This window comes from Diabrotica undecimpunctata, chromosome 3, assembly GCF_040954645.1.
Source record: "Diabrotica undecimpunctata isolate CICGRU chromosome 3, icDiaUnde3, whole genome shotgun sequence".
NCBI classification, from domain to species: domain Eukaryota; kingdom Metazoa; phylum Arthropoda; class Insecta; order Coleoptera; family Chrysomelidae; genus Diabrotica; species Diabrotica undecimpunctata.
The window spans coordinates 758,302-772,198 of record NC_092805.1 but is presented as its reverse complement, the minus strand read 5'-3'; the positions used below and the strand labels follow the sequence as shown (position 1 = coordinate 772,198).

General features: G+C 33.6%; 1 protein-coding gene across 1 annotated transcript in view; it reads right to left on the bottom strand.

Moving 5' to 3' along the window:
- Positions 1 to 13,897, bottom strand: part of LOC140437928 (uncharacterized) — a 100,360-nt gene that overhangs the window by 57,644 nt on the left and 28,819 nt on the right. Inside the window, exons 12-13 of the mRNA XM_072527714.1 lie at positions 11,271 to 11,421; positions 4,617 to 4,729 (exon numbers count right to left, since the gene is read on the bottom strand). Coding sequence (XP_072383815.1) covers positions 4,617 to 4,729; positions 11,271 to 11,421 — 264 coding nt within the window. The remainder of the gene's footprint in view (positions 1 to 4,616; positions 4,730 to 11,270; positions 11,422 to 13,897) is intronic.

Here is a 13,897-nt window from a genome sequence, read left to right as displayed (position 1 = left end):
GATGCATCGATAACGAAAAATAAGACAATATATGGGTGATTCGTAAAAAATAAGTTTGATTTTACCCGCAGATTCTCTATCGGAACAAATTAACTTTTTGCTTAATAACTGGGGCCAAATATTAGCTGCAAGTGTTTTATTTCACTAAATATTTTATACACGGCAGTAAAACACATTAGGTTATAATAAATATTACGTTGATGTTTCGATTTCCAATGCGTAAATCGTTTTCAAGAACTTTCTGAAATAAAATTAGTGCCTATTACTATCATGCTTAGTATTTAAGGAAGAAATAGAGCATATCTTTACTGGACGATGTCTAGGTTCATTCTAATTTGTAAATCGATGTAAAGTGTATTATTCAAATCACCCTATGTTTACTCAGTAGAACGTGTGGCGTTAAAATATTGATCCATTGTGCCAGTGGCTAAGTCAAATTGAAACCATATATTGAATTTCGGAAACGAGCCAGATTCTATTAATTTGGTCAGCTAGTATATAAATAGAGACTTATCATTATTTCAGTATCAGTAAGATTACCAGAAGAAAACCCCTAAGAAAAGTCATATCTCTAAATCCATCAAAAATTAATGACTTCCAACAAAACCTAGAAGAAGCTTCTTTAGACCAAGCAGATAGTGACCCTGAGAGTACTAGGATCTATCTCAAAGATAAGGTAGTCGACGCTGCAGAAGACAGTGAAGCAGCAGTTACCACGAACCACGAAAAGAACATAAAACTAGATACGGAACAAACGATAAATTCAGAGCGTTATCGAAAGAAATCAGAAAACAGTGCCACAAAGACAAAGCTGATTACATCTCTCAAATATGCAGAGATAGAAAAGGAAGGTAATTTAAAAACCGATACTGACGAAATATTGGAAATATGGCAAAACTACTGTGACAAGCTATATAAAAATAACGAGGTACCAGCAGAAAATTAATGGCCCTCTGACTACCCTAGAGAACCTACTGTCTTACTCGTTGAAGTAAAGATGAAATTAAATCGTTAAAGAGCCATAAATCCCTAGGCATTGATTCAATACCAGTTGAAATACTACAGTTTCTAGGTAACAAAGGACAACATATCATCCATTCTATCTGTTTGGAATTCAGGCAAATGGCCATCATATTGGTGTACCTCAATTTATATCCCGCTACACAAAAAAAAACTACTACCAGATATGAAAACTAACGCACACTATTACTAATAACGCATGCTTTGTGTTTAAACAGATTAAAAACCTATCTACATTACCAAATACCTTATACAACAAGAGGGGTTTATAAAGGGTAATGGTATACGAGAACAAATCCTGAACCTAAGACAACTCATTGAAAATTCTAGAGAATTTGAACTACCTATGACTATATGCTTCGTTGACTACCAAAAGGCATTTGATTGTGTAAGCTGGATAAATCTGTGGTCCATTTTAATAGAAATGAGCACACCAATGCACCTGGTGATATTTATTAAAAATCTGTACCGGTCCAATATAGCAACAGTATGACTAGATGAGAAGTCTTCAAAACAATTCCAGACCGAGAGAGGTGTTAAATAAGGATGCGTGTTGTCCTCTGACTTATTCAACATTTATGGTGAACATGTCATGAGGATAGCTTTAGATGGATGGGCCGAAGGAGTAACAGCGGCTGGTAGGAAGATCTCCAATTTAAGTTTTGCTGCTGACACTACACTTATAGTAGCAAATGCAAAAACAAGTTAGTTGGTCACGTGGTTCACAGAGGTGACAATAGTTTGGAGAGAATAATTATTTCTGGAAACGTTTCGAGGAGAAGATCAAGACGATCACCAACTAGATGGTCCGACCAAATTTAAAATCCAGCTGGAAACTCATTTTGCGAAGCTCTCAGAGCAGCTAAAGGTAGAGACCAATGGAGAAAACTTGTTAGGAATATTGTTAGAAACCGTCAAACGACACTGAGGTCTCAATCTGCCTACTCCTCAGTATCAAGTGACAAGAATTATTATAAAAATTTAAACAAATGATTCAATGTTGTTATTAATCGGTTGACATTTATGACTTTTACTAAATTTTGACAATCGTCACGAATCGAATCTTTTAGTGTCAGATATTCTTTTAATTTTTTACTTCTTATTTAATGTCTATATTTTGTTAGTTATTTTTTATGCAGTTTTTAATTCAAACCTGCTTAGAGTAAATAAGCTAGTGAATCGATGTCAAGAACCGCTATTCTACGACGCTACCCATGACGACGGCATCTTGTTGTGCTAGTTCGTGACGCTCACCTCAGCATTTTACTGTAGAGCAAAAAAGTATAAAAGTTTCGCTTCAAAACTGAAAAGGGTGACTGGAGACAGTCTGGAGGATGAATGAAGTTGGCTGAAGTTAGCTTTGCAATGGATGGATAAAAAACCCATTAATTTTCTAAGCAATTTTCACAAACTTGAAAAAACTGTCACTATGAAGAGGAAATAAAAGGATGGGACATCAGTGTAAATTAACTGCAAGCAATTAGTAAAAGATTACAAACAAATATATAGAACAAATATATGAGCTTTATAGATAAATCTGATATGTTAGTATCTTGCTAGGAATTGGACAGAAAATCCAAAAAGTGGTGTCATATTTTTTTTTCCATTTTGTTAACCTAACATTACTAAACTCATATAAAATTTTTAAACACACTGGTACGAGAATGTCTTTAAACAATACAATGTTTCATTCTACAATTAAAAGCATTTTTACAGCAACCATTATAGTATTTTTTTTGAAAACTAAAAAGTTACAGTATTACTCACTGATTTTGGTTTATATTATTCACTAGATTTTTCTTTTTTTAACCAATTGAAGAAGTTTTCAAGACCGACTATTCTAATGCCATTATACGCTTCGAATCGGCTTTTTGATGGTCCGAGTTTCTGAAACGTAGATAGCGATAAAAAATATTAATGCTCCTTTTTTATTATTCCATTTATGTTGTTTTTCTAGTGTTTATAACTATCAACACGAGGCACGTTTTTAATACATTTTAAAATGCGGTAAAGTGAACGTAAATCATTATTAAATCTGTGTTTAATTTTCGTTGTCAAATTATTTTCCCATTGTGTAATTTTTTATACATATTCTAAACTGAATACTAGATTAAAAAAAATGTTTGGTTTAATACCAGTGATAGCTTTTATGCCTTTACTCGGCATTTAAATTTGTCAACAAATCAAAAGTGGACGTGCTCTAAAATTGTATGATCGTGTTTTTAATTTATGTTTTTTAATTGCCGCAATTTATGTAAGTCTACTAACATTTACAGATTATACGTTTATTTCACTCTCGAAAAACATTCCGGACGTAATTAAAATAATCCATAAACAGCAAATAAATACTGGCCATAAATTTAATTTCTTTTTTAATTAGATAATTTTAGCACCCAGCTTCTATCGATATTTTTATACTGTAATAGACATATTGTCTGGTAAACATTTCTAGGCAAAGAAGATAAAAAAAAAGGTTCAATAGGCGGTACTGTAGATTATCGCCAAGTTTTATATTAATGAACAAAATTGCTGTTTTACTATTCTCTTTAGGTAGTTAAAGGCTGGTTATGGAGCTCGGTGGTAATATGAGATGTCAACTCTTATATTGCAATAAAACTCTGGGAAATGTCCAACCCTTTCCAACGAAAGGGGTATAAAATATCCTTATTAAAAATAGGATGGGCAGGACATCTGGCAAGATCACAGCAGAACAACCCTCCTAGAAGAATCCTTATTCACAACCTGTATGAAGTAGAAGTAGGGGTAGGCCAAAACTCAGATGGAGGGATAGTGTAGATGAGGATAGTAGACAAATAGGCGCAGCAAACTGGCAACAGTTGGCAATGAATAGAACTGACTGACGTAATAGACTTGGGAAGGTCGAGGCTCTTTTATAGGGCTGTAGCACCAATGATGATGATGATAATGAAATAAAAGAGTCAAGGGATTAATATCCTCATAATAAAATGTTAAAATGCGTTAGTAAAATATAAAAAATATCAAAATATATAGGGTGTCCCATATAAAAGACATAAGTTGGTATTATATTTCTTTAGTGAGACCCCATAAAAAAATTTTCGTATGCCACTCAACGCTTTCATGATATTTCTATCAAAAGTTCTAATAAAGTTTAAAAAAAAAATGTTTTAATAAAGAAGATATTTAACCCTGATATTTTCAACATTTTTCAATAACCGCCCTGTATGTCCCTACTTTGAAGAGCTATTGATGATTGGGCAATCATTACTTTAAAGAAAAATGAAGTCATGACATCTTAACAACTTTTTTTCTATCTCTTTTAGTTATCGGTATACTCTACAAACATACCAATTTGGGACACCCTGTACAAAGTAAAAACAAATTACAAAAAATATTCCATAAAAAAATTTAGAGTGAGCTCAATAAATGAAAAATGGTTGCCCTTTATGTAAGTAATCTTTTTAATTAACTCTATAACATAAGTCAAATATCCATCATAATAAAAACTTGGTCCCAAAAAAATATTTTTTTTAATAAAAGCTTTATTATAAACTCCAATTTTTAATAATTAACAATTAGTAAGTCAATAATTATTTACTATTTAATAAAGTACCTACCGGAAAGTCCTTGTCCATAATAATAGAATCCTGAGTTTGTCCTTCTACTCTCACCATCACGCATAACACAATACACTGGCGATCATTAACTGAATTCGAACTTGCTGCATTCTCTTACCTGTAACATTATTTATAAGCAGGTGGGGAAATATTTTGTAACTTATTAATCAGCCACAAGATCAACAAAAAATATTTGCGGAATATAAACTGGACTTAACCCTGATTAAAAAAAAATATGCGACAAAGCGGAGTAATAACTCGATATAAACATAAATACACAAAAAAATTGAAATTGGTTAAACAAACATATGATTTTATTAGTTTCTTTATTTTTTTGGTAATGAAAATATCAACAAAAACATAATAGATAGACTAGACAGTTTTAAATCTTAAAATTTTGCCAAAAAGGAAAGCAAGTAATAAAATCATCATCGTCATTAGCCAGGCAACCCTCAAAAACATAATTGATGGACTAAACTTTTAAAATTCTAAAATCTTTTCAAAAAGGAAGACAAATAATAGAATAGAATAGAATTTATTTAGTCAACATACAAAAATAGTTTTATTTTTGCCAAAATAGTGACCCTCTTTACATACATGCATATAAAAATTTTCTGCAAAATATTACAAAAAGATATTTAATATTTACAATTTAAGAAACGACAAACACACTAAATAAAATTATAAACACATGAAATATCGTCGTATTAGGCAAATACCCGGACCAAACTAGTACTATTGTGTAAAAACTGTACTTAGGTACTCCGTTTTTGAATAGAAACAATGTTTTAGAAAGTGTGATTTGATTTTACGCTTAAACTTTTGACTTCATCTGGCAAAAAGTTACAAACCAAGATCAGCCGAATTTTGTATGCTCTTTGTTAATCTAAAACGTTGTCTAGATCTCTAGATCTTGTATTGTAATCATGGAGTTGGATTTTATGTTAAACTTACCTTTGTTGGCATGAATTTTAATCAGCGTCTCATATATATATATATATATATATATATATATATATATATATATATATATATATATATATATATATATATATATATATATATAGTGAAGGCAGTGACATAATACCTAAATCCAGGAATAGAGGTTTACAGTGTCCCCTATACTCTGCTCTTGCAAGCATCTTCACTACTCTTTTTTGTAGTTTAAAAATTCGATCTGTGTGACAAGAATAACCCCAAACAGTTATTCCGTACTGTAAATAGCTATGGAAGAGTACAAAGTAGCACATTCCAAGGGTACTGTTGGGAAACATTAAAACTAAGTTGCGTATTAAAAACATTCTTGTAGCAAGTCTAAAACTTAAGTAATCTATATGAACACTCCAATCCAAACTATCGTCTAGGAAGATTTGGTATAGTTTAACTATATTTTTTTTCTTATTTGTTAGGTATGATCTAAACAGATTAAGAGTGCTACCCCTAATACCGTATTTATGCATTTTTTTAACAGTAATTCTTGCGAAACAGAGTCGAATGCTTTGGATAAGTCACAGAATGTTAGAGACACAAAATGCCCTCCCTCCAAGCTATCAACTAGCTTGGAGGAAGCTCCAAGGCAGAATAAGAACATGGTTGTAATTCAGATGGTGTCTTCTTTGGTGGTAACTAGAAGGTTTAAAGTAATCTACCATCGATTTCCTGAAGGGGGCCATTTATTTTTGCCATGTGATCGTAAATTTGCTCTGATTAAAATGAAAAAACGCACATAACTTTATTTGCCGGAAGAGTGGTATTCAAAAGTGGAGCGAACATCAAAAACGTTTTGATCATAGGAGACTTTCGTTCATATTTTCGACCATTCTTTAAAAAACTTTTAAAAGCTTTACAGTCTCAAAATACAAAAGTTTTAAATATGAGGATAAAAACATCACAGTTTCCTTATTCCACAATATTGAAAGTATAAACGAAACTTTCTTCCCCTTTAAACTTAACGCAGATTAAGTTGCTTTAAGGGAATGGAATGTAGCCGAACTTATATTGCGAACCTTCCAGTAAATCCAAAAAAACTCCAAAACTGAAGGGAACTTAAGGATTTCATTCTTGCAGTATATCAAGGATATTGTGATTCTTTGGAATCACAAAAGCAACAGCAGGAAGAAAGTGAAAACGACACCCTGAAAAGTATGATCATTCAGGGAAAGATATAAGGTAAACGTGGTGATAGTAGAAGAAGAACATTATGGCTGAAAAATCGAATAGAATCGAATCGACGATCGATAACGGGCATAAAACTAGAAGACGAAGACCATAAATATACTCAATGACATTAGAAGTGTTACACCTAGAAGGAATAAATTCTTGAACTTAATTTTTTGGCAACAGAATGACAACATTTAAAACATGCTATGATAACAATATCAATGTTTTATCTTTTCTACTTTTTGTAAAAATTAAGTCTTACCTTTAAATTTTTTTGTGAAGATACCAATTTGTAAAAACCGGTTTGTATAGAAATTTTTAGTTATTATTCCTCAGTCTAATTGTATTCAGTATAAGAAAATGCCTCGAGTTCGAAGACATCAAAATTACCACCATGTAAGCGATTTTGACAGGGGCAGAATTATTGCGTATAGAGATATGGGTTTGCGTATCGCGAAATAGGCCGTCGCGTTAATTGTACGGCAATGACGGTTATGCGTGTCTGTCGTGTGTAGACAAACGAAGGTAGAGGAACACGAAGAAGACCTACTGGTCAACCGAGGCGTACCACAGAGCATCAAGATAGGCGCTTTAGATTACTTGCTCTGCGAGACCGTTTTGCTACTACGCGTCAAATTGCTGACCAATGGTTTGGAGTAGTAGGTAGACCTGTTAGTATGCGTACACTATATCGTCGCATTCGAGCATTTGGACTGGTTTCATTCCGCCCACGACTGCGTGTTCCTTTGACTGCGGATCACTGTCATCAACGTTTGAATTGGTGCAGAGAACGGCAGCATTGGGTGGCAGAATAGCGTAATGTAGCATTCAGCGATGAATTAAGATTCTGTTTAGGAATGCATGATGGTCGTAGGATTGTAAGACGCCACCTTGGAGAGCGACGAGATATCGGGTTTGCTGCTGAGAGACATGTACACAGCACAGTTAGAGTAATGGTTTGGGGGGCTATTGCCTATGGTAGCCTATCACCACTTGTGTTTATTCGAGGCAATATGACAGCTGCGCGTTATGTTGATGACATCTTACAAACCACTTTACTGCCTTATCTCGACGGCCGTTGAGACGTCCTTTTTCAGCAAGACAACGCGCGTCCCCATATTGCTCGTCAAATTATGGACTTTCTCCAAGAAGCTGGCGTTAATGTTTTGCCGTGGCCACCCCGTGTTCCGGATTTAAATCCTATCGAACATGTATGGGATATGATGGAAAGGAGAGTGTCCACTTTGCACCATCCTCCACAGACTCTGGCACAGTTAATACATGAAGTTCAAGTTTCTTGGAACGAGGTGCCACAAGCAGTTATCGATCATCTCATTTTGTCAATGCCTAGACGTATAGAGGAGTGTATTCAGCTACGGGGTCGCCAAACACATTATTAATTTTTTTTGATTACTTGTTAATAAATATTCTTGACAACGTTATCGTTTCATTCTTGATGTAAATCTACCATGTTGCCAAAAAATTAAGTTCAAGAAATTATTCCTTCTGGGTGTAACACTTCTAATGTCACTGAGTATATTATTAATCAAAAATATGAGCATTAGAAACGTTTCGAAATGCGTTTAATAAGCTTTTAACTAAAAATGTGTAGGTAAACTTAAAATCAGTTTCGATAAAATCGTTTTTATCGTCTCTTGTTAAATTACCTTTTTGGTTTTTACCGAGTTATCATTTTGGGGTATTATTTTTGAACAATTTTTTCAAATGTCCACCATTTTGTTCCTTTTAGAGAATTGTCAATTTTTCTGGTAAACCATCATGCAAGGGCACTTTTTTTAAACACTTCTCGAATTTTATATTTCAGATTTGCCATTTCAGAGATTAACTGTCCGCCATGGAGCCAGCTTTAAAATTCAGGGCCAATAAAAAAAAGAAAAAACCTTTTTTATAATCTTCAAAAGTTGTGCAGTAATAAAAAAATTAAAAAAAATTACTGCCATGCATGATAGATCAGTTACAGAAAAAAATAGTAAAAAATGTAAAAAAAATTTTGAATTCTATACGGTGCTAGTATCTTAAATATATCCTACAAGGAGATGAGAGATCCGTAAATTAAAATATTCGAAACTAAAATACCATTCAGGTGTGTCAAATGTGTTAATTGCAATTTAGCTTCAAATAACTTGTTTACAAGTCAATTTGCTAAGCAATTTTATTATTGTTAAAGTTAGATCGAAATTATAAGTTATTATGATGTTAAATAAGTACTTGTAAATATACAAAATAAATACTCATGAAGTATCTATTAGCGATAGTCGTAGAGAGATGTTTAATTTTATGATTAACAGAAACGACTGACAGTAGAAAACTTCCTCCCATTTGTTTAATTTCGTAGAAAAATATTAAGGAAGGAATTTAGCAAAAATTTAGTAGAAATTTAGGATGAATATATTAACACGATAATATTGATTAATGTATTTACACATAATACTAGAGAGAATAAAACTTTTTTACTACCATAAATAGTAGTTCAGTTTACAATAATTGTTTGACGCTTTATCGATTTTGTGGAACCAATAAAGAACTTTTTTTTATTTAGAAATTACAGCCGCATCCACCATAATGGTTATTAGCGGCGGCTACAGAATTACAAAATTAGAGTTTATAAAATATTCCTGTAGATTGTAAGAAATTTACAATATTATTGAAACAGCTGAAAAATTAGTGCCTAATAAATTACATATACTGTTAGGTATATTAAATGTAACACGAAAATTGGCAAAACTATGGCATTCAATTAATAAATGGTTAACGGTAACTTGTACATTACATGTTTCACTTTATTGGTGGATCACTTTTGGACAATAAATATGAATGAGTAAGTTTCGTGTGTCCAATTCGTAGTCTCGTTATCACCAATTGTTCTCTTCTGTGCCTGGTTGATGGTTGATTCTTTATAAAAGGTTTTATATCACGCACGGTATTTCGATAGTCGAGTTTTTCTATATCGGCACATTTAGCAATTTGCCAATGCCAATGAATGTGGGATGGAATCCATATAAATCTGATACTCCTAGAATTTTCTTGAGCCTGGATGACTTCTAGTTTTATCAGTTTTTCAAGGGGACCTTTAGAATAGATCTGTTTAAGGGTTTGAAGGGTGCTTAGTGAGTCACTAAAGATAACAGAGTTGGGAATATTATTAGAATTTATATGCATGATAGCTTTAAGCATTGTATAGAGCTCAGCGGAGAAAATCGAAAAGAAGGTTGGAAGACGAAATTGATATGTATCGCTTGGGGTAACGAATTCAGCACCTACTCCTTTATCACACTTGCATCTGTAAAGATGCATCTGTAAAGATTTTATAACAATGTTCGTAATGCTGACGGAGAATTAGATCTAGATTATTCTTAATCTCGGCGTGACTATTAATATGTTTGTCAAATTGGGTTAGACCAGTATATATTTGGAGTATTAATTATCCAAGGTGAGGGGCTTTTAATATTGATTGGAAAAGTATTTGGGAATTCGATATTAAGACATTTCAGGTAACACCGTACTCGCTCTTAGTAAGGCTTATGTTTGGTACTATTGGTAAAGAGATTTATTAAGTGAACGTATTATTAAATAGAGGTTTGTTTACATTTGAGGCTATTGACGTGACGTGTGATAGCGTTAAGGAAATTCGGCGGTGATATAATGAAGGCTCCCCACTTTCACAATCTAAACTTTCCACCGGTGACGTTCGAAATGCGCCAAGAGATAGTCCAAGTGCTGTGTTGTAGATAGAGTCTAACTGTTTTAAAAATATGGGGGAAGCAAAGGCGTAAGAGACTAATCCATAATCAATTTTTAATTTAATTAGAGTTCTGTATTTAGTAAGTAAGGTAGAGAGCTCGGAGCCCCAATATTTATTTGACAGTGCTCTCATTAGATTAAGTTTCTTATTACAAGTCAATACTAATTGCCTAATATGTTCTTTTCAAGTAAGTTGATTATCAAACCACATACCTAAGAATTGTATACATGATTTGAAGGATAGCGATGTATTGAAAAACTTAAGATTGAGGTTGTTTGAGAAGTTCTTTTTTGAGAATACCATACCTACGGGTTTTTGTGACCGAGAATTGACCAGTATCGCGAGAACACTTTTCGAGTATTTGTAAGAAACTTATAATTTTATATTAGGGTAACCAAAGTCAATATATTTTTGATACCCGCTGTATATTCAGTTTGACGGTTCATAAAGTCTGAAATATTTGACAATATTTGAATGTTTTTTGAAGTAATTCGAGGTAAGCGAGATTTAAGTCGCCAGAAGCGCTGAAAGCCTTCGACTTTCTAATATTCTTCTATTTACTATCAACTTCGAATATACCCCTAATATTTTTTGCTTTGTTGTTATACTAGACACTCAAAAACAAATCAAATTATCATAATTTAAAATAAAACGATTTACATAGATACGATTTGAAATTTTTATTAATTAAACGTTAAATATTATCACAGTTAACATTCATATATCCTAAAGTCCGGTAATTGTCTTCAATTTTCTTCTAAACCACGATCGCCTTTTTAAAGTATTGGCGATTGATGCGTCTTGTCTGTATTTTTTCCAATCTTCCTTCACTTTCGGATCGTCAGGCTCCCATGTACTTGTCGAAAACGTATTGGAAATCATCTAAAATGTTGAATTAGAGGTATTTAGCCATTCTAAAGTAAACAAAATACCATAATTTAATGCCATGCTGGAACAACGTTAAAACCGCTAATATTTTCATATATGGGTTTTCTTTGAAACAACATTCTATATGTGTAAAATAATGTACTGCTGACTGGGGGGAATATTATAAGGCTTAACCTACATGTTTTGGTAGTTTGAAAATTAGTCAACCTTCAACTTTCGATGGAACAACGTTGTATGTGTAAAAGTGGATCGTGTTTCGCGCCAAATTTTCTGCACGTGTTTTGTAAGTCAACGTTTTCAATCGTGTAATTTGTCATTTCGAGCTAAAATTGGTGTTAGTATAACCAAGTCAGTGATCGCCCAAATTAGCAGAGGGAAAACACGAAAGCTAACATTGATAACTGGAAGCAGAATATTAGAAAACGTCGCAGAGATGCTGGTGATTCGTACGTTTGGTCTAAAGAAGTACCCAAAGAAGCTCTAAGTTGCCCAGATGAAGTGAGTTAAAAAATCTAAACTATTTACATGTTTTAAAACAATATTTATTTTAGGTGTGTATTTGTAAATGTAAGTAGTCTGCTACGGATTGTTCTGCTGAGTTATTAGAGGGCAATCACGCATAAATATTTAAAACGTTTAGAGAACTAAGTTACAATGGCTAATCAAAATTTTTATCGCAGTCTCTTTCGCTGCAAAAGAGAAAAAGAAAAAGGGTTGGGGAAGCAACATCTCGTCGTCAGTGTACAGTAGAAAACATAAGGGTATGTAAAGCAACGGTATATTATATATTTTCAATAACCGCTAGAAGACTCTAGTACCTCGTTGATAAAATAAAAGCAGGAGAAAATCTAAATGATCAACGTGACAAACATACTAATCGTCCCAAAAAACTCATGATGACAGATGCAGAGAAAATATGTGAACAGATTAGTTCATTAGTTCCGCAGCAAGAAAATCCTTATACCATAAATGCTTCTTCTAAAAGTTGCCTTCCAGCTGATTTAAGCATCTCAAAAATGTACAGATTATTTTTGAAAATGTACCCTGATACAAAAATGTCTCTACGAACCTACCACGACATTTTTAAAAGTAAATTCAACTTGGGTTTTGGACTTTCCAGATAGTTCATGTTGTGACAAGCTCTTTATCAAGCTTTCTTCTGCTAGCGATGAGTGTGAAAGAAAGAAAATAGAAACTGAAAGTAAATTTCATCATATGCGAGCGAAAGCATTAAAACAGGATACTGAAATTGCAAAAGTAAATGCTAATTATGTCTTTTTATGTACTGATTTGCAATATGTTCTTTTTTGATCTAATCTAACTTACTAATCAATCTTCTATCAGCGACAACTTTCTTCGTATAACTACGCTGTTCATAATATGGGGAGTAAAAACTGGTACAATGATGCTGTGTAACGAAGTAATGACGCATTGAGGCTCCCCTGAGATAGCATCAGCATTGCTACTTTATATAACTGAAAACTTCAATCGTCTTAATCCAGGCCAAGAAAAAAAATTTGTTATTTGGTCAGATAGATGTTTCGGAGAAAATAACAATTGGAAAGTCATAACTCATAACATTACTTCGACTACTACTGTTCATAGAACGCAATAAGAAACTTTCATCGGTTTATATCCCGTTTCAGTAAACAGATGTAATTGCAAAATCTAAAGTTAAAATCACATTTAAAGTTATCTACGTCAGTAGCGCACCTAGATTTTCCCTCTGGGGGGGGTTTTGGTTGGTCACCAAAATTTTTTTATGATGTTACCTCCATTTTGAGTCCTTAAAATATGTAAGTAACAGTGTCGGAATAGGGTCCTGGGGGGGGGGTGTTTAACCCCCAAACCCCCTCCCCCTCGGTGCGCCACTGATCTACGTGCATCAAACATTTTTTTTAAATTTCATCAACGCAGAAAATGTAGTATGGAAAGATCCAAAGTACAAAATAACAGTCTGTGTGGATACAAATTAGCTCAGAAAATCCCACAACACTATTCAACCATGGTCACCGGTTTCTCAACACGTGTCTCGCGATACTAACACTGAGATCACGATATAGAGCATATTTGCGCCTGTATACAATTGAAAAGAGGATTCGCGGTATTTTTCGCATAACTATAAGCGGGAAAGGGAGAGAATGTCTGTTGCTAGCGGCAGTCAACAATAGAGAAATACCTCTGTTGCTAACGATAGTCAATAGGGAAGAGAGAAGATGTCTGTCGCTAGCGATAGTCAACAGGCAAAAGAGAAGACGTCTGTTACTAGCGATAGTCAACAGGGAAGAGAGCGTACGTCTGTTGCTATCGATTGTCAACAGGGAAGAGAGAATACCTCTGCTCCTAGCGATAGTCAACAGGCAAGAGAGAGTCTTTTCCGTTTGCTACCTTACAACTGTCTGTATTTCTAGTGGGATTGAAGTGGGTTAGATTGATTGATTGAAGAAAGGGTTAGAGTAAGGTAATGATT